Below are 27,799 nucleotides of genomic sequence, written 5' to 3'. Positions count from 1 at the left end.
ACCAAGGTCACCACCTCTCACTTTGCAGATCAGCTGGCAGGCTCCAACACCTTCTGCTTCCCCTTGACTTCCGGTGACGCAGCCCCTCCCACGCCAGTGAACGTGGTTTTTCCCAGCATCAGATCTGAACGCAATTTCCTTTAGAAGCTGAGGTAGCCTGCTCTCTTTAGCAGCCAAAGCTTTAATTCAGAAGCCCTCATGGCCTTTTAGGTAAGCCTACTGCCCTCCCTCCTCCCTTGAGCTTTTCCTGGAAGCTGCTTGGCAAGGTTTACTGGAACAATATGGCTCCAGTCCCCACACCACCCACGACCTTGAGAAGGGAGGAGGCGTGGAGCCATCCAAGGGCATGATGAGAGGATCTTAGAAAAACAGAGACCTCCAGAGATAAGGAGACAGAGGTTGAAGGGGCACAAGTGGGGGCTGGAAGATTCTGCAGGGTGCGCTCAGTGGTGTGTCTGGGCCTCGGCCTTCCTGGAGCTGCCAACGCGTCAGCTGTCTACTCTTTTCTCCAAGAACACAAATTGAGGATGCTCTGGCTTCCGGTAATGTGCTGATGATTTCCTCTAAGTAGCTGCTGCCCTACAGACTGACTGCAGCTGCCTAAAATGGTTCACTCGCTTTGCCTTCAACTCTGTCCTCCCCACTTGTATTTCAGGCCAGAGCAGTACAGAGAGACTCCCAGCTCCGTCCACTGTTTCAGGCGAGCATGGCCTCAAAGAGGTCTTCTTCTTCTTCTTCTTCTTCTTTTTTAAGATTTTATTTATTTATTTGACAGAGACAGTGAGAGAGGGAACACAAGCAGGGGGGAGCTGGAGAGGGAGAAGCAGGCTCCCCACAGAGCAGGGAGCCTAATGCGGGGCTCGATCCCAGGACGCTGGGATCATGCCCTGAGCTGAAGGCAAACGCTTAACGACTGAGCCACCCAAGTGCCCCTCAAAGAGGTCTTCTGACATAGAAAAAAAATTTAACATAGGAAATTTTAATGAAATTAAGGGCTTCTGTCTAAAGATATACCACAGAGTAAATAGGACATCTGAGCGGGCTGTCTCAGGTGGCCCCAAACCACAGAATGTAAAGGGAGGGGGTAGAGACATAAACTTTCTGTGGGGCATGGTTTGGGTATGCCCGGAAACAGATAACTATCATCCCTTCCATTCTGGAAGGGTGGGGCCAAACAGCTTAGTGTGAATCTGGGCCCCGAAACATCTCCTGAGGAAACAAGACTGCTGTTCTGAGACTTACTCTAAAGCCTCATATTCATAGAAATAGGGGCACCTGAGTGGCTCTGTCAGAGAAGCGTCTGCCTTCAGCTCAGGTCATGATCTCAGGGTCATGGGATCGAGTCCCACATCAGGCTCCTTGCTCGGTGGGGAGTCTGCTTCTCCCTCTCCCTCTCTCTCTCTTTCAAATAAATAAATAAACTCTTAAAAAAAAAAAAGGAAATAAGATTGGTCTTTCTTACCATGTGCAAAGTGCTAGGGCTACCCAGACAAATACCCTCGGTCAGTCACTGAGGGCAACAGGCAAGTCAAAAGACACTTGTAATTTGGGATGCCGATTGCTGCTGGATTGGGGTCAAACACAGCTGCCCCTCCTCCCCAAGACAGGGAAAGGCGTGGAAAATCCCTTGGGGTCCTAGGGAGGGATGAGCTGTTTGCAACTGGAAACAAAACGAAAGAGCGGAGTTCTGCTCTTGCTTCTCTCCCACCATCGCCTGGGGACCCACAGTCCCTGCCTCGACCTCCGCAGTGACTCAGATCTCTGCTCCAGGTGTGCCCGGAGCCAAATCAGGGCTGGAGTGTTTGGGAGACGCCGAGAAAAACAGGTGCGGACCGACTGACTTCCGGTGGTTGCCTCCTCATCCCCCACTCCAAACATCCAGGGAAGGACATTTTCGGGGTGAGTCCTAATGCTGCTTCTCCCCAGAGAGCAAAGCGTGAAAACGTGTCCTGAAAGTTGCTTTGTGGGGTGAGAAGTGGCTGGCTGTATTTTTCTGGTGCCTATTTCTGGATATTCTCTACTCCGCATATAGGATATTCCCAGGAGCTATTATAGAAGCGGGGCATCTCCTCTACTCTCAATCCTTCAATTCTGATACTTCTGGTCACCAAATATGCAGGTTTTTCTTCCCGTGCCCACCAATTCAGTAACACCAGCCTAGGGGCGCCTGGGTGGCGCGGTCGTTAAGCGTCTGCCTTCAGCTCACTGCGTGATCCCGGTGTTCTGGGATCGAGCCCCACATCGGGTTCCTCCGCTGGGAGCCTGCTTCTTCCTCTCCCACTCCCCCTGCTTGTGTTCCCTCTCTCGCTGGCTGTCTCTATCTCTGTCGAATAAATAAATAAAATCTTAAAAGAAAAGAAAAGAAACACCAGCCTGCTGTCCTACAATTGAACTTAAGTCTGATGCTATCTGACAGGAGTTAGCATCAGGTCCCACAGGGGAAGGGCATCACCGCTTGGAAGAGGAAAAACTATAAACTGTATTCTCTTCAGAATAAGAATTTTAGACCAATAAGCATATGAAAAGATACAAGGAAGATGTTGGAACTGTAACACAAGAACACAAAGATATCAAAAAGAACCAACCAGAAATACTAGGTAGAATATATAGTCATTGACTAAAGAACAATATTCAAATATTCTGTTGAATAAACGGCAGAGTGAGGACAGTTGGGGCACCGGGGTGGCTCAGTCAGTTAAGCGTCTGACTCTTGATTTCGCCTCAGGTCATGATCCCAGGGTCCTGGGATGGAGCCTTGCATCGGGCTCCCTGCTCGGTGGAGAGCCTGCTTCTCCCCCTGCCTCTCCCCCCTGCTTGGGCTCTCTTGCTCTCTCTCTCTCAAATAAATAAAATCTTTTTAAAAAAATAGCTAAGATCAAAGAAAAAGAGGAAATACATCCATAAAACCAGTAATTAAGGGGGGGCGCCTGGGTGGCTCAGTTGGTTAAGTGTCTGCCTTCGCCTCAGGTCAGGATCTGGGGATGGTGGGATCAAGTCCCACATCAGGCTCCCTGCTCAGAGAGGAGCCTGTTTCTCCCTCTCCTGCTCTCCCTGCTTGTGCGATCTCTCTCTGCCAATGTCTGATAAATAAATAAAATCTAAAAAAAAGGAAATACACTTCCCGCTCTTTCCTAGTCACCTAGCAAAAACCCAAGTGTGGGTGAGTCCCACACCGGCCTTCTCCCTGCCTGGACTCAACTTCATTTTAAATTCATAATCACGCAACTCAAAAACACAAAACACTGCCCTACAATTCTATATAATTTCTCTAAGAGAAATTTCTTTTCTTTTCTTTACACAAAATCCGCCCCCACCTTGACCCCCACATCTCTTTCTTGTTAGTGTCTGACCTCCCTGCTTCCCTATATAATGAAACACCTCCAAAGGGTGGTCTGCACACAAGCAAGGGGAGTGGGAGAGGGAGAAGCAGGCTTCCTGCCCAGCAGGAAGCCCGATGTGGGGCTTGATCCCAGGATCCTGGGATCATGACCTGAGCCGAAGGCAGACGCTTAACGGCTGAGTCATCCAGGCGCCCCAACATAGGACACTTTGGGAACCACAGCCTCACCCTTGAGCGAAGCTTAGTGAATCCCCAGCCATGCATCTGGCTTTCTGGTACCAGACATTTGAGGAAAGCTTCTACCGTGAAAGGCAGAAACCTATCGAAACAAACAGGGATAAGAGGAGACAACAGGAAGAATCAAAGGAAACTCTGAAGATGTTTACCATTTGCTAACTCTCTGGACCCCAAGTTCTACTTTCTGGCAATGTGCGGCCTGGACACCCAGGTCTGGACAACTTTTCTCCTCTGAGATAGGCTTTTATAGGGGCGCCTGGGTGGCTCACGAGGTTAAGCCTCTGACTCTTGATTTCAGCTCAGGTCATGATCTTGGGGTTGTGAGATTGAGCCCCATGTTGGGCTCCATGCTGGGCATGGAATCTGCTTGGGATTCTCTTTCTGCCCTTCCCCCCAACTCTAAAAAAAAACAACAGAGAGAGAGAGAGAGATAGGCTTTTGTAGCAATGAGGCAGCCCCTGGGACCCTAAGGCTCTGAGGGAGGGTCTAACACTCAGATCCTAAGCTCTTGTTCTGAACTCCTGCCCTTGGTTCTTTAGTCAACCTGTTATTCCCTTTGCTATGGTCAGAACGTTTGTGTCCCCCCCCCCAGATTCCTAATGCCCAATGTGATGGTCTTAGGAGGTGGGGCCTTTGGCAGGTGCTTAGATCATGAGAGTGGAGACCTCATGAATGACATTGGTGTCCTTATAAAAGAGACCCAGAGAGATTCTCTTGCCTATTCCATCAGGTGAGGACACAGAGGAGAAGGCACTGGCTATGAACCAGGACAAGGGCCCTGAGCAGTAGGCAACCATGCTGGGGCCTTGACCTGGACTCCCCAGGCCCCAGAACTAGGATAAAAAAAATTCCAGCTGTTTATAAGCCAGCCAGTCTGTGGTATTGTGTTATATTACCCTGAAGGGACTAAGACACCTTCAAAAGCTGGCCCTGCCTTTTCTAGGCCTGCATTAGCCCCAGGAAGCTGCAGCAAACTTGCCTCCAAGTCTAGGGTTCTGGAAGGGGCAGACACTGCCAAGGGGAACTGAAGCAGGAACAGGAAGCCAGGCACACAGGGATACACGTACAGTGAGATTCCATTCACCTCACATTCTGGAAATGCCAAAGCTATAGGGACAAAAAATCAAAGCAGTGCTTATCAGAGCATGGCGGTGGGGGAAGGGGCACCAGAACCCACTTCGGAATGATGAAAATGCTCTATACCTTGATACCTGCGGTTGTCAGATGATTACACACTTTTGTCAAAATTCTTTAAACTGTCCGTTTAAAAAGGGTGTATATATATATATTAATTACGAAGTAAATTAAAAATTTAATGCATGTAAATTATACCACAATAAAGCTGACTTTTGAAAAGGAAAAGAGAAAAGAGATGGGAAGACAAAGGGAGATTAGCAGGTCTGGGTTCAAATCCTATTGGTCACTTGAGAACGGTGCCATAATCTAGAGCAAGCAAGCGACTTCATCTCTGACTCTGTTTCCCCCTCTCTCAAACGGAACTATCAACAGATCTATCTTCCAGGCTGGAGATAAGGATTATGAAAGAAATGCCCAGGGGCACCTGGCTGGCTCAGTCTGCGGAGTGTGGGACTCTTGATCGCGGGCTTGTGAGTTCCAGCCCCATGCTGGGTGTGGAAAATCACTTAAAAATAAAATCTGGGGGGGGGGGGGAGAAAGAAAATGCCATAAAGCTCCTGGCTCAAGCGCCCTCCAAGCTACTTATTCGTGTTCCCACCTCTAGGGTGCGTCCCTCTAGGACGAACCCGCTCCCTCACGGACGCAAAGGCCAGAGGCCCTGACACCCTCACTGTCCTGCGCTGTGACTTGGGGAAGGGAGTGCGGCTTGAGGAGCCCGCCGCCCGCGTCCAAAGGGAAGCTCCGCAGCGCCCCCATGCTGTACTGGGGAGACCTAGCTCCGACTGCGAGACTGGGCCACAGGGGGGCGTGTCCGGGGCGGGGCGCGTGCTCACTTAGGGAAGAGGGCGGGGCCCCGCCTGGGTCCCTGCGGCACCCGGAGTTGTCGCGGGGGCGTGGCCGAGGCCCGGGGGGAGGAGTCCCGGGTGGCGGAGGGGCTGTGCGGTCTTCTGATCCGCATCCGTTCATCCGCCACCGACCGCGGCCTTTTAGAGCCGGCCTCCTACGCAGCCTGTGTCATCCTTGGTCTCGGTCAGCCTATCTGATGCCTTCTTGCTTCTCGGCCCAGACCAACCCTGCCTGCGTCTGCTCTTTCGCCTCGTCCCTGTCGCTGGTTTTAGCCTGTCCGGCCTCAGGCTATGTCTCTCTTCTCCGTCCTGTCTCTAAGACCCGTGCTTCCTCTCTCTGCCCCATCTTTATCTAGACTCAGCCTCCCGCTCCCCTCCCATCCCCCCTTTCTCAGTTCTGGTCTCCCAGATGACATCGCCCTCTCGTGATCTTTTCATTAGTAACATCAAAAATCCATTAGCTCATAGCAGAGCCTGTTGAGAACCGGCCCAGCTCCAGCCCAAGGTTGGGGAAATTCCCCAGAGGTGACTGGGCCTGGGACTGGGCTCCCAGATTTGGCCCCGGGGCCTGGATGTGGCTGTTCTGGGTCCTGGGGGGGAAGTCCCACATCGGGGTCTGGCCAACCTGTGGCCTCTGGGGCTCAGAGGCGGTGTGGGAAGGGGCGGCTCACTTTTCGCGAGAGGAAGAATTCTCCCAGGCCAGCGGGCTGTTCTCACAGCATCAGGACTTCAGTCCCCTTCTCCTCTGGGAGGAGTCCTTGGCCTTGGTGGCCCTGTAAGGGTCCCTGCCTCGCTGAGGACCAGGGTCACCTTGCCTAGCGTTTTTTTCTCCCACTATGAGCTTGCTAAACTCCAGTCTCTGTCTCCCTTTTTCCGGAAGCCTGGCCAGCCTCCTTAAATGGGCTTATTTCTATGTCTTTTCTGTCAGTCCCAGATACAGAGCTGCTCAGGGAGGCTGCATCTATCTGGCCAGCAAACATCGCCCAGCTCGGCCTCTGGACCAAGTTTTGGGGTTGGCACAAGGAGAAGCAAAAGCTTTCGGCACGGACCCTGGCTTGTCCACCTTTCTTCCCCCTAGTCCTACCCTTCCTTCCCTCTAAGGCCAGAAGAATTCCCACCTTCCAGACTCTGAACCCCTCTACCCACCTCTCTTTAGAATTTACATTAATTATGCACAGAGTTTGGCTGTATCTTGCACATATGAGTTGAATTCTCTTTTAACTCTACGAGAGATTCCATATTTGGTTTTTTTAAAGCCAATGGTAAAAAAAAAAAAATCGAGTAAAGGAAGTTGCCTTCCCATCCTTGACCCTTTTTTTTTTTTAAGTAAGCTTTACACCCAAACTGGGGCTTGAACTGAGGATCTTGAGATCAAGAGTCACATGCTCTACTCACTGAGCCAACCAGGTGTCCCCCATCATTGATCCTTACTTAATTCCCTCCTCCAAAGGCTACCTCTGTTACACATTTTTGTGACCTTTCTCTTGCATTTGTTAAAATCGATTATGAAAATAAATTCAAATAAAAGAAACGTGCCTTTATAAAAAGCAGCTAAGGGTGAAATGAAACACGTAGGCCTAAAGGCTGCTTAGAGAAGATTTTCCTTACATGGAGACTGGACTGGGGGAAGTTTCTTGAAATAGAAGTCCAATGACCTTGGAATGGAGGAAGACTTGCTTCTCTGCCTGATTCATCTTCCGCCAAAAACACAGGCATTCTTTCCTGCTCAGAGGATTTCTTCCTTTCTTTCTTTCTCTCTTTCTCTCTCTCTTTCTTTCTTTCTTTCTTTCTTTCTTCTTTCTTTTTAAGATAGAATTCACGGGGGTGCCTGGGTGGCTCAGTCGTTAAGCGTCTGCCTTCGGCTTGGGGCGTGATCCCGGCGTTCTGGGATCGAGCCCCACGTCGGGCTCCTCCACTGGGAGCCTGCTTCTTCCTCTCCCACTCCCCCTGCTTGTGTTCCCTCTCTCACTGGCTGTCTCTCTCTCTGTGTCAAATAAATAAATAAAATCTTTTTAAAAAAAAGATAGAGGGGTGCCTGGGTGGCGCAGCGGTTAAGCGTCTGCCTTCGGCTCAGGGCGTGATCCCGGCATTCTGGGATCGAGCCCCACATCAGGCTCCTCCACTATGAGCCTGCTTCTTCCTCTCCCACTCCCCCTGCTTGTGTCCCCTCTCTCGCTGGCTATCTCTATCTCTGTCAAATAAATAAATAAAATCTTTAAAAAAAATAAAAATAAAATAAAAATAAAAAAAGATAGAATTCACGTACAGCTCACTGATTTAAAGTGTACAATTCAATGGTCTTTAGTATATTCACAGGGTGGTGCCACTGTCATCACAGTCAAATTGAGGACATTTTCATTTCCCCCAAAAGAAGCCCTGTACATTTAAGCTCCCCTAATCCCCCCAAACCCTGTTGCCCTCAGCAACCACTAATCTATCTCCTGTCTCCATAGATTTCTCTATTCGAGACATTTCACATAAATGGAATCATGCAATATGAGGTCTTTTGTGACTGGCATCTTTCACTTAGCCTAATTTTTTTCGAGGTGTATCCATGTTGTAGCATGTGAAACAGCTTCCTTCCCTTTTATGGCTGAATAACATTCCATTGTATGGAGAGACCACATGTTACTTACCCATTCATCAGCTGATGGACGTTTGGGTTGTTTCCACTTGGCCATTATGAATAACACTGCTGTAAACATTTGTGTGCAAGGGCTTGTGTGGACATATATTTACATCCCTTTGGAAATGAGTGGAATAGCTGGGTCATATGGTAACTACATGTTTATTTATTTATTTATTCATAATCTCTGCGCCCAACGTGGGGCTTGAACTCAGGACCTGGAGATCAAGAGTAGCATGCTTGTCTAACCAAGCCAGCCGGGCGCCCTATGTGTTTAATTTTTTCAGGAACAGCGAGACTGTTTTCCAAAGTGGCTGCACCATTTTAAGATCCATCAGTAGCATGTGAGCGTTCCAGTTTCTCCATATGCTTACCAACACTTGTTATTATCTGTTTTTTTGGTTAGAGCCATGCCAGTGGGTGGGAAGTGGTATCTCATTGTGGTTTTTATTTGCCTTTCCCTGATGGCTGATGATCTGAGAACTTTTTATAAACTGCATTTGCAATTAGGGTTTTCTGCCCATTTGTCATTGTCACCTGATGTGGTAATGCCCCTGAAGGATATGAGCGTGTCCACCTACCCTTCAGTTTTCCCCAACAACTCAGTAAGGACCTCTGCATTATCATTAGCCACCCAATCATTCAAAGTCTTCTTGGGGGGGGGAGTCTTCTTGAGCACAAGCTGGCTGCTGGGTCCTAAGGATACAGGGGAAAAAAAGGTGTGTGGGGAGGGCAAAACCTTGCCCTTTGTAGAGCTTGGCGCATAAGGGTGTGGCCCTGGATTTCAATCCTTGCTTTGTCACCCCCAAGCTCTGTGGCTTTGGACAAAGTGCCTAACCTCGCCCAGACTCAGTTTCAGTCTGGGAAATAAGGTTGCTCTGAGAGTTGCATGGAAAGCACTACCCACAGTGTCTGGCCCGTGCTGAGCACTTAGTAGGCATTTGTGATCATTAAAGGTGAAGCCAGACAAATAAAGGCTAACAATAATGGATAGTGAGTTATGATTGGAGAAGTACAAAGGGTCATGGGATCACATAGCAGGGACCCCCAACCCAGTCCAGGGTCTAGGAAAGGCTACCCAGAGGAACTGATATTTAAATGGAGAGACAACAGATGAGTAGGAGTTGGCTAGAGCAAGGGCAGTGTTTGGGGGTGGGGGAGGGTTTTTCCTGGCAGGTGCACCAACTTGTGAAAGGCCTGGAGGCAACAGAAGGGAGCATGGCATGCTGGAGAGACTGAGATGTGTTCCGATGTCTAGAGCAGTGCCGTCCAATGGCATTCTCTACAATGATGGAGTTCTCTATCGGTGTGGTCCAATATGGTAGCCACTAACGACATGTGACTATTGTGCATTCGAAATGTGGCCACCGTGACTGTAGAACTGAATGTTTAATTGTATTTTGTTATAACTGATTTACATTTAAATAGTCGCTGTGGTAGTCACTACCACACTGACAGCGCAGGTCTAGAGTGTAACGTGCAAGACAGGGTTGCAATGAGAGATGAAGGTGGAGAAAAGCATCTAGACTGCACAGGGTTATGGTATGGAGTTTGCATTTTATTGGAAGCCCCAAGGGAAGTGATCGGTTGGGGTGGGAGGTGGGATTAAGTGGGGGAGGGGGGTGATCTGGTTTTCACTTTCGAAAGATCCTTCTAGCTGCTGTACGAAGAATGGATTAGGAGGGTGAGGGTGGGGTTGGTGGGAAGCAGGGAGACCAGTTAGGGAGTGGCTGCAGTCTCCCAGGGGAGAGATGATAGTTGTTTCAACCAAATGGAGAAAGAGACAATTTGGTAGGTTTGGGGCAGGGATTGGATTTTAGGGAGCTAGGAAGAGGAAGGTGTCCTAGGTCTACTTGGAGGGTGACCGAGTCCTTAAGCCTTAGGGTGGAATCCCTCCCTACCAGGGCGCGGCCGGGAGTTTTGACTTCGGCAGTACCTGGAAGCTTCCCTGTCCCCCCCTGCTGGTTGGTGCTGGAAGAGCCTTTCAATAAAGTGTGCCACTGACAGGCCCCCACCCCCCACCCCGGCTCGGGGGCTGGGGGAAGCCCGGGCAGGTGGGAAAATCCCCTCAAACTGCTAGCTGGTTGGTGGCGTGCATTCCAAGGGTCGCGTGCTGGGCTGTCTCTTCCTCTCCCTGGGGCCCGTCCATATTAACTCTATCTGCCCTGTATGGGTCCGTCAGTTCCCAGTCGGAGCCACAGGGCCCCTGGAAGTCCTGTGGTGGGGCAAGGGAGGAGGTAGATGTCAGCACAGTGGGGCAAGAACCCCCCCACTCCATGCCGGCTCCCACCTGAGGCAAGGCCCCAGCACCCAAGGGTTGCCTCTGATTGTCCCCACCCCCACCTGGGCCCTCCTCGGCGAGACAGTGGGGGTGGGGAGGCGGGGCGTGTCTCCGGAGAGCAGGGTGTGGCCAGTGGTCCCGCTGGTCACTCATTGATGGCCAGCCTGTCCCGACCCGGGAGAGTTCCCCCTACTCCCCACCATGCCGGCGGGCCGGGTGGGCTGAGGGTGCGGAACACCCCGAGATCGCGGCCCGCTGGCGGAGCTCAGAGCAGGCGTGGGGAGGTTCTGCGGCTCCCGGCTGTCAGCGCCCGCCGCCCTCCCGGCTTCACTTCCTCCCGCAGCCCCCGCCGCCCCGGAGGCCCGGGAACCCAGCGGTCCGCGGCCCCGGCCGCAGCGCCCTAGCCTCGGCCTGCGGGGTAAGTCGGTGGGCGATCAGGGCACGTCTGGGGAGGGGGCGGCCCGGAGCCCGACAGTGGCTGATCAGGGCGGGGAAACCCGAAGGCGGGGGCTCCCTGGTTCTGCAGCCCCGAGCCAGGGTCTTCAAGGGGCTCCAGCCTCCACCTGGACTGCCAGACCCTTCCTCCCGGCCGGTGCGGGTCAGGGCTCCAGGACAGGGGGGCGGGGGCCGGACAGGTAGCTGTTGCTGCTGACGCTTGGCAATGGTGGGCTGGAGGGCAGCCGGGGAGGCAGATTGGGGGGTGGGGGGCTGGTTAGGGACATATGCCAGGCTAAATGGTATGTGGCTTGGGGAGGACGCCCCAGATTGGACAGGAAGATGGTGGCCTACGTTGAAGTAAAAAACCGAAAACAAACAAAAAAAACCCTGCATGTCAAGGCAATCAGCCAGGTCCCAGCCTCCCCTGCTTCTGTGGGAAAATGCCTCCTTTCCGGGCCCCCCCTAGGTCCCTGAGGGCTGTGGGAGTCTGAAGCCGGAGGGGACACAGCCCAAGCCCTGCCACCATCCACCCTCTCTACTTCTGGCCCTTCTTTTCCTTTCCCATGCTCTTCTCTGCTCCCTGCCCCCTTCTGCCACCCGGCTGTCCCCCCCACCCATTGCCAACTCTTTTCCTTCTTTCTGCTCCCTATCCACTGGGGGGCACAGGGCCTCCCCTCCAACCCCCCCACCCGACTGGGGCCCCACTCGTTGCCATGCAATGGGGGCTGTGGTTTCCATTCCCCGTGAAGAGGTGTCAGGGCCCAGAGCCCCACCTAGGGCTGAGGTGGGGCTGCCTGTCAGGAGGAGCTTGGGCCGACAGCGTGGGGTCTCCCTCCCCACTCTGAAGCCCCCAGAGACCCTAAAGCACAGAGAGAGGTGGCATTTGATGCCTTTGGAGATGAGTCAGACTGAAAACAGGGATGGGCCCTGAAAGATCTAGAAAGCTGAAGAAGATTGTCATGGTAGGGTGCTGTGGTTTTAGACCAGGCTCCGCCAACTGCTGACATCCTTGGGAAAGTCACTTCCCCTTTTGGGCCTTAGCTGTCCTGGTAGCAGAATGAGAGGTTTGATAGACCGGTTTTCCAACCGTTTCCCCCAGCATGCTCCCGTTCTGTGGCAAGAGGTCTGAACGACCCGCCTCTAGCTGCAACAGCATTTTATCTGCTGCGAATACTGGCCACTGGACAAGATGTGATGTAGAGAAAGGTTCGTACTGTGAACTCACACGTTTGTTACCCTGAATCAGCGGTTACGGTCTCTCAGATATCAGGAAGTCCTGGAGGGAAAGTCAGGGACAATCTCAACCTTTCCTGTGGGACTACGTCAATAGGCAGACCCACTGGGTCCCTGTTCCTCCCCCTCCCATCCTCACACCAGGGGCCTCCCTCCCTCTTCTCACCCTCTGCCTGCCTCCCTCATGGCTCGCTCCCCGTCCTGTTGGGTGGACTCGGTGGGTGGGTCTCCTTGGACTCAGCTTCTAAACTTCTTTTTGCAGTCCTCAGCCAGACCTCCTACCCCAACCCAGGGCTGGGAAGAAGGACGAGCCCCTGACAGCTCTGTGTCCACCGAGGTTTGAGCTGGACAAAGCAGCCTCATTCCCTTAGGATGGCCTCGCCCTCCAGCCCTCTGGCGTTCAGGCTCCAGACATCGGATGGAGGCCAAGATGGCGGTGAGGTGGACAAAGGAGGCCGTGGAGATGGGCCACCCCCCATGGAGTCACCATTCCAGGGGGAGGACCGGAACTCCTCCCCTCAGATCAAGGTGAACCTCAACTATCGCAAACGAGCAGGTGTCAGGTGAGGCAGCAAATGGGGGTGGGGCCCCAGGGGGCCGCTCCCCTGCAGTGGAGCACCCTGAGTCAGACTTGGTGGCCTGGCCCAGGCCCAGTGCCCCTTCGGGCATGCATGGGGTTCACCCGGCCTCCCCCTCTCAGTGTGAAGTCCGATGCACGAGGCAGGACTCTGTCGGGAAAGCCCCTTCCTCCGTCCTCATGCCTGAGACATGGTACCAGCTCTTGGCTTCCCAGCCCAGAGACCCCGTATCGTTGGTGTTGGAAGACCGTGGTCAGATTCAGAGCAGGCCAGGAGAGGATGCCCGTGAGGCTTCTGGTAGCCGGGTAGCCTGCCCGACAGGCAGAATAGCCCCCCTCTGCCCAACCTGTGCTCTTGCTGGGCTGCCCTACCCCAAGACAGTGATGCCACCCTGTGACAGGAAGTGTTTTGTCCAAACGGCCACTTCCCCTGGCCGGACTGCCCATAGGGCTCCCTAGTCAGCCGCAGGGCCCACTCGGTCATGTTGTGGCCACGTGGCCTCCTGGGCAGAGGAGGGTGTGTCCGGCCAGGCCAGGCAGACATGCAGCTTCCTGGGGTGGAGGGGGCAGGGCCTGGCTCTATCAGTCACACAGCTACAGCTTCCCACGTGACGGAGCCCGACAATCCCCCACTCATCAGACAGTCACCAAGCCTTCCTTGGTGAAGCTGGGACCTGAGGCTCCCCGGAACATCAAAGAGCCCCCCCACCTTTGTGTGTCCCTTCATATCTGCCGGCCCCGGTTCGAGGAGCCCCAGGCGAGGGCTGGCCTCTGTGAATGGGGGCATCCCCTGGAGGGATACCCCACGCTCCTTCCCCTTCCCTGTCACCAGAAAGTGCTAGATGCTAAAAAGCTACAGCACCTCTTCCGAGGCCTTTCCCGAAAGTGTGGCTTCTCCATCAAATTCTGGTGAGCATCAGATAGGCTTCAGCGCTAGGCCCCCGTGTCTCGGAGAAACGTCTCTCAGCTACCCCAGAATCTCCCTGGGGGTTAGCAGCCAGGGTCTGGGCTTAGGTAGACAACCCCCTACCCACGTGAGCCCCAGTTCTGCACATGTAGTCCCAGCCTGGCCCGGATTCCAGCTCAGGAGCGGGACAAGTTCCTTTGCTGAAATCCTCCCTCTGGGGTCAGGAGCCTATTGTGAGATCCCCAAGCCACCTAGCAAACGAGAAGCCGCTGATACTGAGAGAGGCACTGCATGGAGTTGTGGGGATTCTGGAGGCTAGTGCCCCGGACAGGCGGCCTCCCTTTCCCGGGGTTCAGCGCTTGGTTGGCCCTGGGAGGGCAGAGGTCCTCAAAAAGGTTCCCATGGGGCTCCTGAGCCTGCAAGGTGCACAGTACTCACAGGACTCCATGAAAGGGCTCCCCGGGATGGGAGGCTTCCTGGAGGGGGGGGCATGGTTCTTTGACAGCATCAGACAGAAATCACACCCCCGCAGCCAACCGGACCCAAACCGCTTTGACCGTGATCGGCTCTTCACCGCGGTTGCCCGGGGTGTCCCCGAGGATCTGGCTGGGTTACCAGAGTACCTGTCCCGGACCAGCAAGTACCTCACCGACTCGGAGTACACAGGTAGGCCTGCCCTGTGGGCCGGAGCCACAGCGTCCTGCCCGCTGGACTGAGACTCGGCTGACGGGGTGGCCTTGACCACGGTCAGGAGCCAAGGGGGCCAGTGTTCTCAGCAACCCTCCGGCCCGAATGCCTCACTTGGGTCATGGCCGTGCCTCCCACATCCACCCGCCCCACGGGCTCCTGGCCTACCTCAGCCGTCCTCCGCCCATTTCAGTTACCAAATGGATACTCACTGGCTTCCTCAGTCCATTATTTTCTTTTTCTTTTCTTTTCGTCTTAACCTGTGTTGTTGAGATGTAACCATCTCAGAACATTTTTTGCCCTAAATCGCAGTACCTTGATCATTTGGGCTGATTAGAAAAATAACATTTGTGTATTCTAGAAGATTCAGGTAGTAATGACGTGTATAAAGGGGAGGGTAAAAACGGTAGGACATCCTGGATCCCTGTTAATGATTTGGGGTATATCTTTTCAAAGTGTTTAAATGTATTAGGTATATATTTACGTAACGGGTCGTGCTGTATATTACATCTCGTACTTTCCACTTCAGTACATAGACCTCTAAGTCAGTCACTTTGACGACCACAGAGTTTTCCGTTGCGTACGTTTACCGCAATTTAATTAACTAATTCCTTAATGATGGCCATTTAGGTTTGTGGGTTGTTTTTGGGCCCCACATACTGTATGCCAGGCCCACTGGCTGCTAAAAATTTTGTATATAATTCCCCTTGGCCCTTAGAACAAGTCTGGAATAGTCCCATTTTATAGTCAGGAAAACTGAGGTTAATGCCAGCCACATGACCTGCCCAAGGAGACAGAACCATTAAGGGGTGGAGACACTTAACAAACATGGCTCTGAATGTTCTCGTGTGGGCCATGTTGCACGTACAACAAATTAGGTCTTAGAAACTTATTTTCTAGGGCAGAAATTGTAGTCATACCTGTTGGTATTTTAATACCTGTTGGCTGGAGGCTTCATACCCTACAGCATGACTCTGCTTCTACCAGTCATGTTTGACAATCTTTTTTTATCCTCCCAAGGGGTACTTTGGAGCCTGGGCTCACTGTACAGGCTGGTGGGAAGCCCAGCCTCTCCTGAGCCACGCCTGAGCACCCTGGTGCCCCTTCCCCTCCCCTCCTCCCACAGAGGGCTCCACCGGCAAGACGTGCCTGATGAAGGCCGTGTTGAACCTTCGGGATGGGGCCAACGCCTGCATCCTGCCATTGCTTCAGATCGACCGGGACTCTGGCAATCCCCAGCCCTTGGTCAATGCCCAATGCACAGATGAGTACTACCGAGGCCACAGTGCCCTTCATATTGCCATCGAGAAGAGGAGCCTGCAGTGTGTGAAGCTCTTGGTGGAGAATGGGGCCAATGTGCATGCCCGGGCCTGCGGCCACTTCTTCCAAAAAAAGAGCCAAGGGACTTGCTTCTACTTTGGTAAGGAGACTTTCTTGGATAAACTGAGGTGCAGGGGGGACAAGGCCTTGCTTAAGGTCACTCGGTGAATGTGCAGCAGAGCTGGCCCTTAAACCCAGATCTGTCTGACCCCAGGGGCTCATGCTTCTAATCACTGGGCTGTCTGCAAGGGCAGTTTGTCTTAGGAGATGTTTTAGCCTTGCCTGGGCAAGGAAGCTCCCCACACATCCACACCCAGACCAGGGGAGGGGAAGAGGCTGGCAGAACTGGTGTGTGCGAAACCTGACCAGATAGGACCTTTTTAATTTAATTTAATTAATTTAATTTAATTTTATTTCACTTTAGATTTATTTATTTTAGAGAGAGAAAGAGAGTCAGTGAGCATGGCCGGGGAGGGGCAGAGGGAGAGGTAGAGAGAATCTTAAGCAGACTCTTCATTCAATGTGGAGCCTGACTCGGGGCTTGATCTCATGACCCTGAGATCACCACCTGAGCTGAAAGCTTAGCTGACTGTGCCACCCAAGTGCCCCATGTTCTGCTCCTTTGGACGGTAAAGAGCTTTGGTCACCTCTCCCTTGGGTCAAGAGCTGGACAGGGCTGCCTTTACCATGGGGCCTGGGACCATCTTCTCTCATAGCACAGGCCTAGGTGGGCCTGGGATCCCAGGGCAGCATTCCCTCCTCTCCTGTGGACACCTGACTCTCTTGAAGGAGGCCTGGCCTTCTGTCCTAGGAGCTTGAGGAGTCAGCAGGTGCAAGCTAGGAGGCCTGAGGCTCAAGCTGCCCCCCTTGGTCCCCAGGTGAGCTGCCCCTCTCTCTGGCCGCGTGCACCAAGCAGTGGGACGTAGTGACCTACCTCCTGGAGAACCCGCATCAGCCCGCCAGCCTGCAGGCGGCCGACTCCCTGGGCAACACAGTGCTGCACGCCTTGGTGATGATTGCAGACAACTCAGCCGAGAACAGTGCCCTGGTGATCCGCATGTATGATGGGCTTCTCTGCGCCGGGGCCCGCCTCTGTCCCACCATGCAGCTCGAGGACATCCCCAACCTGCAGGGCCTCACACCCCTGAAGCTGGCCGCCAAGGAGGGCAAAATCGAGGTGAGTACCTAGCCTCCATCGCCCACCTTTCCAGGAAGCAACAGGACCTGCTCTCATTTTGCTGCAGAAAGAGCCTGGAACAGTGTTCTAGATCACCGGTCTCCCCACTTTTTTTTTTTTTAAGATTTTATTTATTTGAGAGAGAGAGAATGCACACAAGCAGGGGGAGAGGCAGAGGGAGAAGCAGGCTCCCCGCTGAGCAGGGAGCCCCACTCAGGGCTCGATCCCAGGACCCTGAGATCATGACCTGAGCTGAAGGCAGACGCTTAACCGACTGAGCCACCCGGGCGCCCCAGAGTCCTCCCTTTTTGATTGAACTCTCCTGGCAGTAAGAACACGTTCAGCACGCATCTCTAATATATGTGTGTTTATTGATATGTTATATGTGAACGATCGAACTGATACATTATAAAACACTGGGATTTTTAAGTCATTTGGGTTCCTTGGTTAGGAGACGGTCTTTTCATAATCTTTTCCTATTGTGCAATTAGATTTGCTATTAGGTTTTTATTTTACAGAGAACAGGGGGAGGGGCAGAGGGAGGGGGAGAGAGAGAATCTCAAGCAGACTCCCTGTTGACCGCGGAGCCAGAAGCAGGGCTCGATCCCAGGACCCTGAAATCATGACCTGAGCCGAAATCAAGAGCCAGCCTCTTAACCGACAGAGCCATCCAGGCGCCCCATAAAAACATTTCTTATGGGATGTTTTTGCCCTGCAGAACTTTTACATTTTACTACATACAACTGTGATTATCTCTTCCTTTGGAGTTCCTTGGTTTCGCGGTTGATTAATCCGTCCTGTGAGGTTGTATATCTAGGCTTGTGTGTGTGCATAGACATAGGTATTCTGCATCCATACTTTCCTCCAGACTTTTGCAGTTTTATTTTTAATGCCTAAAGCTGATTTGTCTGGAAGGATTTTGGTATAAACAGTAAGCATGACTAGCTGTACTTTTTTTTTCAAATGGTTTACTGGTCGTCTGAGCCTTATTATCAGGGGTCTTCCTGGTGTGCGACCGGGGCATTTCACACAGGGCCCCGGGCTTTTTAAACACAGGCCTTGGGGCACCTGGGTGGTACAGTCGGTTAAGCGTCTGCCTTTGGCTCAGGTCATGATCCCAGGGCCCTGGGATCGAGCCCCAAGGGAGCCCGCTTCTCCCTCTGCCGCTCCCCCTGCTTGTGCTCTCCTGCTCTCTCTCTGTCAAATAAATAAATAAAATCTTAAAAACAAAAAACAACACAGGCCTTTTTAAAGGTTAAGCTAAAAACGAACATAAACGGAAATTGTACTATTTTGTTCCCCAAGGTTCCTGGGGTGTGGGAACCTCCCTTTGTTGTCTGGAGGCATGACTGGGGGGCCTTTCCTTTCCCCATTCCTCATTTGTAAAACTAAATTGCTGCTTCTTCTTCTTCTTCTTTTTTTTTTTAAGATTTTAACTTATTTATTTGAGAGAGAGGATAAGTGAGGGGGAGGGGCAGAGGGAGAGGGAGAAGCCGATCCCAGGACCCTGAGATGATGACCTGAACTGAAGGCAGACGCCCAACCGACTGAGCCATCCAGGCGCCCCTCTTCTTCTTCCTTTTTTTTTTTTTTTAAGTAATCTCTACACCCAACGTGGGGCTCGAATTCACGACCCCAAGATCAAAAGCCGCACGCTCCACGGAGTGAGCCAGCCAGGCGTGCCCAAACCAAATTGCCTCTTAACCTGTTCCACTTAGGGAAGCTTTCTAGTCTGTTGGAAGCTCTGCGCTCTGACCGCAGAAGTGTCCACATACGTGTAGCTCGGATCTCAAGGGACCTCCAGGAGCCCTGGGCTGCCATGTAAGGAGTCCAGGAAAGAGGCCTTGGGACAGGGGTGGGGAAGGAAGAGCCAGGTTCACTGGCAGACCTGGACGTCTGTGAGTGGATGGGAGTGTTTATATCGTGGCTGAGCCTGTGGGATGTGTGAGCGTTTATACACACAAGGACCCCTGTGTCCAGGGTGTGTGCATGGGTCTGCTTGCAGCTCTGTGGGTGGTGGGCAGCTCTGCGGGGTGCTGAGTGTTTCCCAGCACCCCCCGTCCAGGTCAGTGCTGGGAGGTGGCCCTGCAGGCCAAGCTCATGGGACCCACCCTGCAGATTTTCAGGCATATCCTGCAGCGGGAGTTCTCAGGGCCATGCCAGTCCCTTTCCCGAAAGTTTACCGAGTGGTGCTACGGGCCAGTCCGGGTGTCACTGTATGACCTGGCCTCCGTGGACAGCTGGGAGGAGAACTCAGTGCTGGAGATCATTGCCTTTCATTGCAGAAGCCCGGTGAGCCCACGGGGGCAGGGGTGTGTGAGGGGACCTGGCAGAGCTCCCTACTTCAGGGCTGCCCGCGGGACCAAAGCTGCCCCGGGACTGTGCCAGCGGGGATGTGGCCGCCTGTCCTAACCCCGGCTGCCAGGCGCATGCTCATTCCACACACCAGCACCCCCCCCCCCGACCTGGGGATCGTGCAGGGGGCCCGGGGGCAATCACTGAGGGCCTCTCTGTTGACTGGCACCTGCTCTGGGCTGGAGAATGAGGCGCTCCGTGAGCCCATAGCCATACGGGTGGGGTGGAGGTTGGTGGGGAGGGCTCATTTGGGGTTCCCCTCCCCATCTCCCTCAGCCCTTGCATTGAGCCTTACCTGAGCCGGCCCCCTATATACCCTTGCTGAATGCACCCCTCCCGCATTCCCACCCCCAGCACCGACACCGAATGGTGGTTTTGGAGCCGCTGAACCAGCTGCTGCAGGCGAAATGGGATCTGCTAATCCCCAAATTCTTCTTCAACTTCCTGTGTTACTTGACCTACATGCTTCTCTTCACCGCTGTTGCCTACCACCAGCCGGCCCTGGAGAAGGCAAGGCCCGGGAGGGGCGCATCCTGGGGGAGGCCTCCTGGAAGAAGATGGGGCAGGAACCCCTTCAGTGATAAGCCCGAGCTCTGCCACAGCTGGTGAGAGTATGGGAGCCAGCACCGTAGAAACAGCAAGGATGATATTGGCCGAATGCTCACCGTCTGTGAGAAGGAAGTGACACGCCATAACTTATTTACTCAGTGCTCACAACAGCCCTCTGAGGTGATGAACTATATTACCATCTCCAGCTGGAGATGAAGGGAGTTGAGGGAAGGCACGCACAGAGAGGTTAAGTAACTTACCCAGGGTCACACAGGCCGTAAGTGGGGGAGATGGGATTTGAACCCACCCTCAAAACCACAACAGTGTGCCTCTATCATAGGCTAGAATCCGGGGGTCCTGCCCCGGAGCCCATGTTCCTTTGCGTTGCTCTGCATGGCCTCGCCACAGCGCATGCTCAGATCGGGCCCTCGGCGAAGAGTCTCCCTGCTGGACTCCAGGCCCTGGGTCCTACCAGAGTGTCTCTTCCGCAGGCCTTCTTCCCACCGAAAGTGACTGCTGGAGACTCCATGCTCCTGCTGGGCCACATCCTGATCCTGCTTGGGGGGGTCTACCTCCTGGTGGGCCAGGTGAGGCTCCTCCCATTCCCTGGACCCCCACCCCATGACTCCACAACTCTATGGGCTCCCAGACCACCCAGAAGCGAATGTAGAATCCCTCCAGGAGGGGCCTTAGAGTGAGTTAACCACAATCCCTTCATTTTCCTGGAAACCACAGAAACCAAATCCTGTACCCAGTCCCACTCCTCCCAGCCTCAGGGCAGCTGAGGGCCTTGGGTTCTGGGGCTGGTACCTCCCTGCTGTGCTTTCTGGGGTGCCCGTGGAGTAGCACATGACTCTTGTGGTTCCTCGGCAGTGCCGACTCTGCTCCCCTTGGAACGGAGCTGGAAGCCCCCACCCCCAGGTCCCTTGGCTGGGGCATCCCTCACTTGGGGACCACAGACAGGCTGGGGCAGGCAGGCTCAGGCCGACTCCCCCAGCAGAGCCTTTTGAGGTGAAAACGCAGGAGACAGGCTGGGCACTGTGACACTGAGCCTGTCTCAGAGTGGGCATAACTTCGGGACCAGAGCCAGATTGGCTAGAGTACAGGGGGGTCCCTGTGAGGCTGGGGGTGGGGGTTGGGGAGGGGAGAGAGCTCTTCCCCTCACCAGGACTGGTGAGTGAGTTCTTCATCTGGATCCACAGGGGGGACTCAGAGGCCCCCCCCCCCGGCATTGTCTGGGTGTCTGTGGGTGGCTACGCTTTCTAGAAACAGGCTTCCAAGCGTTCTCAGCTATCAGCAGGATTCATGAGCTCCCCCCGCCAAAGTCCAAGAGGCTGCTTGAGCCCCTGAGGTCACAGAGCCAGGCCAGTAGTCGGGGCACAGTGGGGAGCCCAGGCTAAGGCAGCAGGGCTGCTCGGTGGCCTGGAGAGCAAATTTCAAATTTCATACCCCCTGTGCTCCTCGTCCCACAGCTGTGGTACTTCTGGAGGCGCCGTCTGTTCATCTGGATCTCCTTCGTGGACAGCTACTTTGAACTGCTCTTGTACGTGTGCCCTCCCTCCCCTCCCCTGCTCAGGCCCCGGGCAGAGGCTGGTGTGGCAGAAGGTGCCAGGCTGGCTTGAGAGGAGAGGACCCGGAGCCAGGGAGGGAGTGCCAGGGGCCTGGGACCAAAGCCCGGGCTGCCTCGCCTGGGGCTCCAGGGCCCTTCTGCCCCCATCCCTGAGAGTTCCCTGGACTGAGCACTCGCTGTGCACCTGATCGGGTCCGGTCCCAGATGGATGGAGCTTCTCATCCATCGGGCGGCGGTGGGACAGGCAGCGTCAGTCTGCGCTGGCCAGTGGGGGTTGGGGGGCCTTGCCAGGCGGCCTGCAACCCGACCCGAATTCTGTCCCTCCACAGCCTGGCGCAGGCCCTGCTCACGGTGCTGTCCCAGGTGCTGTGCTTCCTGGCCGTGGAGTGGTACCTGCCCCTGCTGGTGTCCTCGCTGGTGCTGGGCTGGCTGAACCTGCTTTACTACACCCGTGGCCTGCAGCACACCGGCATCTACAGTGTCATGATCCAGAAGGTGAGAGACGGGGGTGGCCCCGGTGTAGACAGAGCTGGGTACAACCCTCCGGCAGGACTCCTTTTGGCCTCAGCAGCCAGGCGCCCTCCTCCACAGCTCGCCTGGCCGGAGGAGAACGCGAGAGCAAGTCTGTCTGGGCCCACAAAGGCAGATATCTGCAGGAATCTGCCCTCGGGGTCTGTGCTGTGCAGGGATAAGCAAACACGTGACCCCCAGGGAGTACGTGCGTCCTCGCACCACGGAGGAGCATACATCGTGCCCTTAAGCTCATCTGCGGGCCTGTGCCCTGGGACATCCGGGCCTAGGGACTTTTCTGCATTCATTCATTTATTCAACAGAAGTTTAGGAAGTGTGTCCTGCGGGCCAGGCCCTGTTCTAAGTGCTGGAATCCACGGCTTTGGTGGCTAACAAACTCGGCAAGGCCTCAACTCTGCGGCAGGTGGCATTCCCGGAGGGGACAGGAAAACACCGAGACAGACAGATGAGAACGTTACAGATTGCTATCTGCTATTTTTTTGAGAGAGAGAGTGGGTGAGAGGAAGCAGAGGGAGAGAGAGAATCTTAAGCAGTCTGGGGGCTCGATCTCACAACCCCGGAGATCACGATCTGAGCTGAAATCAAGAGTTGGACGCCTAACTGACTGAGCCACCCAGGTGCCCCTGATTAGATTTTTTTTGAAGACTGATCCACTCCGCGTGGCTCCACGGGGCCTCGTGTATGCACACATTCGTGCATGTGTGAGGTGCGGACATGGGAACCCGTGCTCGGGGCTGCGGCAGGGGTTGGGGGTCAGGCCCGACGGCCCAGCCGCCCACCCTGGCTCCTGGGGGCATGTGTTCTAGGTCATCCTGCGGGACCTGCTCCGCTTCCTGCTCGTCTACTTAGTCTTCCTTTTCGGCTTCGCTGTAGGTAAGGCCCCCCCCCTCTAGCCCCTGCCTCTCCCTTGCCTGCTCTGCACACCCTGGAGGCCGCCCCCTGGCCTCCCCGGGCTGAGGATCCCCTTCCTCTCTCCCGCAGCCCTGGTGAGCCTGAGCCGGGAAGCCCGGGCCCCCGGGGTCCCCACCGGCCCCAATGTCACGGAGGCAGCGCAGCCTGGGGCAGGACAGACGGATGAGGAGGGCAGCGCGCCCCCCTACGGCGGCATCCTGGACGCCTCCCTGGAGCTGTTCAAGTTCACCATCGGCATGGGCGAGCTGGCCTTCCAGGACCAGCTGCGCTTCCGCGGGGTGGTGCTGCTGCTGCTGCTGGCCTACGTGCTGCTCACCTACATCCTGCTGCTGAACATGCTCATCGCCCTCATGAGCGAGACCGTCAACAGCGTCGCCACCGACAGCTGGAGCATCTGGAAGCTGCAGGTGCCGCGGTCTGGGCCCCGTGGGGAGCGTGCAGGACCCAGCCAAGCTGGGCCCCCGCCATCCATTCTATCCTTCTTGGGGCTATTGTGAGGCTCGGATAAGCTCACGGATCGGGAGCCCTTGGGACGGTGCCTGGCACATAGTAGGTGCTCAGTGCATTAACCTGATCACGGTCACGATCATGATCAAGTATTCCTTGGGAGCCTGCCACGAAGCTCGGCTCGGTTCTAGGTGCGAAACACACAGCGGAGCACGAGATAGAAGCCTTGCCCGCGTGCCGCTCCCCTTCTGTGTTCAGTCAATGGGGTCGGCTTGGTGGGTGAGGCAGGGTGTGCAGTCCTGGGACTGGGCCAGCCTGGGGGAGTCGGGGCGCAGTGGCCCCTGTAGCTGGGGGCTGATGGGACGGACGCCTGCCGACCGTGAAAGCAGTAGCTGCTTCGTGACCAGAGGAGGGTCTGGGGTGGGGGTGGGCCGTTGGTGCTCAGAGAGCCTTGCTGGGAAGGCTGGACTCTTACCGATTCACCGTTGACCTTGGGCAAGCCCCTTACTTCTCTGAGCCTGCGTCCTCACTGGCAAGTTCCGTGCCCCGCCTAATTTGCTCGTGGGCCAGTGGGCAGGTGCATGTGTGGGCAGAGCAAACAAGCTTCTGCACCTGGTAGTGTGGAATTCTGGAATCTGTAACTATACAAGTAATTGTTGAGCACACGTCATGTGCCCCCTTCCCAACACACGTCCATCTGCAAGTGGGGAAAAGTGGGGAAACTGAGATTCAGGGGGCGCTGAGAGCATTCCATCAACCTGTTTAGCAGACTCTGGGTTATGCTGTCAGGTGCTGTGAGGTATCTTCCTGCCTACTGTCTGATGTGTCCTTTGTCCCCAGAAAGCCATCTCTGTCCTGGAGATGGAGAATGGCTATTGGTGGTGCAGGAGGAAGAAGCAGCCGGCCGGTGTGAAGCTGACTGTTGGCACCAGGCCGGATGGCAGCCCGGACGAGCGCTGGTGCTTCAGGTGAGGGAGGGAGGCAGGGGAGGGCGGCCTGGGGGCCTTGCTGACCCAGAGATCCCTGGAGGGTGCCATGGGGCAGACCAGCCTTACTCTGTTTTTTATTTTATTTTTTTTAATTTTTATTTAAGTAATCTCTATACCCAATGTGGGGCTCGAACTCACGACCTGGAGATCAATGGTCACATGCGCTTCTGACTGAGCCAGCCAGGCGCCCCCATCCTTTCTTTCTCTCTCTATCTTTTTTTTTTTTTTTTTTTCCAGCCTTACTCTCTTAAAAGCCAGGAGACAGGGGGCGCCTGGGTGGCACAGCGGTTAAGCGTCTGCCTTCGGCTCAGGGCGTGATCCCGGCGTTATGGGATCGAGCCCCACATCAGGCTCCTCCGCTATGAGCCTGCTTCTTCCTCTCCCACTCCCCCTGCTTGTGTTCCCTCTCTCACTGGCTGTCTCTATCTCTGTCGAATAAAATAAATAAAATCTTAAAAAAAAAAAAAAAAAAGCCAGGAGACAGCTGCCAGGAGGTCAGGTCTAGTGGGAAAGGCAGGGCCTAGGCGCCCCAGGCACTCTGCACTCTGCCCTGGGGCAGGCGGGGTCAGGGATGCTGGATCTCTCTCTTTTTTTTTTAAAGACTTTATTTGTTTATTTGACACAGGGGCGGGGTGGGAGGGAGAGCAAGCAAAAGCAGGCGGAGCAGCAGGCAGAGGGAGAAGCAGGTTCCCTGCTGAGCAAGGAGCCTGATGTGGGGCTCGATCCCAGGATTCTGGGATCATGATCCTGGGATCATGACTGGAGCCGAATGCAGATGGCTAACGCACTGAGCCACCCAGGTGCCCCAGGGATGCTGGATCTCATAGGCCCAGGCCTGCCACTCACTGCCTGTCCGGCCAGCCTCCTGTCCCCTCCCTGTGGTCCCTGACCTTCTGGCCTGAAATTGGTTAGGAGGCCAGGAAGCCAGAGGGACCCTCACGTTACAGCACACTAGCCTTGCCCTGTCTGGTCTGCTCTGCCCGCCCGACTCCCCCAGCCTGACCACAGAGGCGACAACCCTCCCACAGAAAACAAGTCTTCCATGGGAGAGAGAACCTGGTGACAAATGCACAGCCAGAAACACGCTGTCATGAGATAGCAGTTGACCAGGGACAGGAGAGGGGTCTGCGGCCTGCGGAGTAGCCGTAGAAGGGCTCCGGAGCCCAGGAACGCAAAGACACACCTGACCGAAACCCTTCTCTGGATGTCGAGGGCAAGCCGGGTCACCATGCACAGTCTGAGGAGACAGATGCCTGTTTCTCCGCTGGGGGGGACACGTGGCCCGGGGGCAGCAGGGTGGTAGCCGCAAGGACGGCCCGGGCGGGACAGTGGTGGCCCAGTGTGCAGTGAGAAGGGTGGTGAAAGCCCATCTTCCTCCCGGTCCCTGTGGCTACCCGTGTCTACGCGGGCCCCTCTCCTGGGCCAGAGCATGCTGCACACGTGGCTTCCTGGAGACTCAGAGCCGCTCTATTGCCCTCAGGGTGGAGGAAGTGAACTGGGCCGCCTGGGAGCAGACATTGCCCACCGTGTGTGAGGAGCCATCAGGGCCGGCCGTCCCTGGTGAGTAGCTGGATCCCCTGCCCTGGAGAGAGAGAGAGAGTGAGTGTGTGTGTATGTCTGCTCGGCCACACAGCCGTGGAGAGTCTGGGGCAGGACCTCCTCCATGTCCAAGGGTTGCCCTAAAAATCACTTCCCACCTTTCGTCTCCACCCCCACCTCCTTACTGGCCTGCCTCAGGCAGTCACCTGGGAGACACTCTGAGGCTGTTTGTGCTATTCCAGCCTTAAACCTGCCCTCACCTCCTGCCTCCTGGCCTGATCAGTGGGTCCTCCAGTGCCAGGCCTGGGCTGAGCCTGGGGACCCAGTGGGGGAACAGGTTAGAGAGGGCCCCCTACCTATCCCGCAGCTTCGGGGGTATCTCCCTGAGCCCCCACTGATAGGCCGGCCTTGTCGATCCCCACCTTTCCCCGACTACATGAGCCTCCAGTCCCCATAGCCCCGAGAAGTCATTTCTGATGCTTTTCCCCACTGTCTTGGGCTGCGTCCTGTACGTTCTACTGTGGGGACAGCCCCTCCTGTCTCTACCCTGCTGCCTTCCACCAAGATGGGTTTTGGCTCCTTCCTCTCACCTAGAGGCCCGTTCCGAGGCTTAACTTTCTCCACAGCATGCCCTTTCTGGAATCTTCAGTAACTCCCACTCCATCTGCAGTTGGCTCTCCTCCTCTCCTTTCTCTTTCTCTTTCCAACACCAAGAGGCACTTGCTTGTGCCTGCGGCACCGTCCCCTCCCCACGACAGCATGTGCATAACCACTGACCCCTGTGTAGGGACACTCCTCCAGACTCTAGCTCCAAAGCCTGCTGGTCTCCCAGGCTTCTGGGTCCCTGACCACGGCCCTCACAAACCCATAGCTTTTCTGCGTGGCCTCTTTGAGTCTCCCTTCCTCCGAGTCCTGCCACCCCATCACTTCAATGCCAAGACTCCGAAAGTCACCTTGCCCCTCATCTTGCCCCAAGCATTGCACACCCCAGTCCCATACCCATTGCCTGCTGGGGCTTCCCAACTGGACACCCCAACAGGAACGAACACGGGGTTGCCCTAGTGGGTAGTGTGTGTGCAACCCCACACCTCCCCCCAGGCAGGAGGCCTTGAAGATCTCAGGACCTCCCAGGCATCCATCCGCTCACCCCTCTGCCCCCACCCCTCATTTCTCCTCCTTCTGCACCACTGCAGGGCTCGGTCTGCACCCTCTCCTTTAGACAAGTCTTTCTGCTCCAGGCTTATCCCTCTGATGCAGACAGAAACTACACGAGGCCCACTCTCTACGCCTCCCACTGCCTGGAAGGCCTCACTCCTCAGGGTGGAGGTGAAGATCCAGTGCCGTAGTCCGACTCCTTTCCCACACCTCCCTCCATGCAACGGCCGGTCCCTCCACAGTGCCCCCTGTTCTTTGCTTTCCTTGGCTCTCTATGGAAGTGTCATTCCTGCTCCTCCAGGGGTCCAAATCTGCTGCTTTCCTTACCGGTTGGGTTCCCTCTCTCCTCAGAGCTCCCTGAGCACCCCACTTGTCACTTTCCTCCAGCCCATCAGCCAGTCTCAGGTGTTCTGGTTTCCAGCACAAAGGACATTGAGCTCCTGGGAGGAGGCCCCTGACTGGCACCAAGCATGGGGTTCAGGAAATGCTTATGGAAGGGGGAGGGAGGGAGAGGGATTGCTGGGAACTTCAGGATTACCCACTGTACCCAGAGTATGTGGTTTCATGGCTGTGGCCTCCTCCTGTTTGCCTGGCGCCTGCCTCCTGGGGACACAGCCCAAGGGCCAAGTCATAGTGCTCTCCATCCTATCTACAGGCACCTTGAAGAATCCTGCCCCAGCCTCCCAACTGGAGGAGGACACTGCCTCAGAGGAAGATCAACTGCCCCTCCAGCTCCTAAAGTCCCAATAATGGCCCGGATGCAGGACAGAGTCAGTGATCTTCTCAGCCCTACCTGCTGGCTATGTGGCTCCAGGGAACTTTGGTGGCAAATGTAAATAAATATTTTCTCATCACTAACTCTCCTGGAAACGTTATTTAAGCAAAGTTCGTGGGCTCTTGGGCTGGTTGACAGATTATCTGCATGTCTCTGTGAGCATTTCTCTGTC

The 27,799-nt window shown here is 55.0% G+C and overlaps 1 protein-coding gene across 4 annotated transcripts; it reads left to right on the top strand.

Annotated features, from left to right (window-relative positions):
• Positions 1 to 117: 117 nt before the first annotated feature.
• Positions 118 to 27,710, top strand: TRPV2 (transient receptor potential cation channel subfamily V member 2). 4 transcript variants are annotated; one of them, XM_087867654.1, is made up of 16 exons: positions 118 to 210; positions 1,771 to 1,899; positions 12,400 to 12,700; positions 14,154 to 14,287; positions 15,435 to 15,728; positions 16,507 to 16,805; positions 18,924 to 19,097; positions 19,515 to 19,670; positions 20,201 to 20,296; positions 21,182 to 21,252; positions 21,609 to 21,774; positions 22,617 to 22,683; positions 22,792 to 23,129; positions 24,010 to 24,137; positions 25,639 to 25,718; positions 27,508 to 27,710. In XM_087867654.1, exons 3-16 carry the CDS (start codon positions 12,510 to 12,512, stop codon positions 27,600 to 27,602), a joined length of 2,289 nt encoding a protein of 762 aa, XP_087723780.1. In that variant the 5' UTR covers positions 118 to 210; positions 1,771 to 1,899; positions 12,400 to 12,509; the 3' UTR covers positions 27,603 to 27,710. The 4 variants fall into 4 exon arrangements, with proteins under 4 accessions (XP_087723780.1, XP_045634219.1, XP_045634220.1 ...); XM_045778263.2 differs by lacking the exons at positions 118 to 210; positions 1,771 to 1,899 and adding exons at positions 10,588 to 10,884; positions 12,004 to 12,110; XM_045778264.2 differs by lacking the exons at positions 118 to 210; positions 1,771 to 1,899 and adding an exon at positions 10,588 to 10,884.
• The last annotated feature ends 89 nt before the right edge of the window (positions 27,711 to 27,799 follow it).

Source organism: Ursus americanus, chromosome 14 (assembly GCF_024610735.1).
Source record: "Ursus americanus isolate L20-20 chromosome 14, mUrsAme1.1.p, whole genome shotgun sequence".
Taxonomy (NCBI): Eukaryota; Metazoa; Chordata; class Mammalia; order Carnivora; family Ursidae; genus Ursus; species Ursus americanus.
This window is presented reverse-complemented; position numbering and strand designations above follow the sequence as displayed.

What these genes read in the sequence shown, in the direction of transcription:
- TRPV2 (XM_087867654.1), top strand. Translation starts at nt 12,510, where the DNA reads ATGGCCTCGCCCTCCAGCCCTCTGGCGTTCAGGCTCCAGACATCGGAT. An exon ending in AGCTACTTTGAACTGCTCTT is followed by an intron (nt 21,253 to 21,608) that starts GTACGTGTGCCC and finishes GTCCCTCCACAG; the next exon opens with CCTGGCGCAGGCCCTGCTCA. An exon ending in CCTTTTCGGCTTCGCTGTAG is followed by an intron (nt 22,684 to 22,791) that starts GTAAGGCCCCCC and finishes TCTCTCCCGCAG; the next exon opens with CCCTGGTGAGCCTGAGCCGG.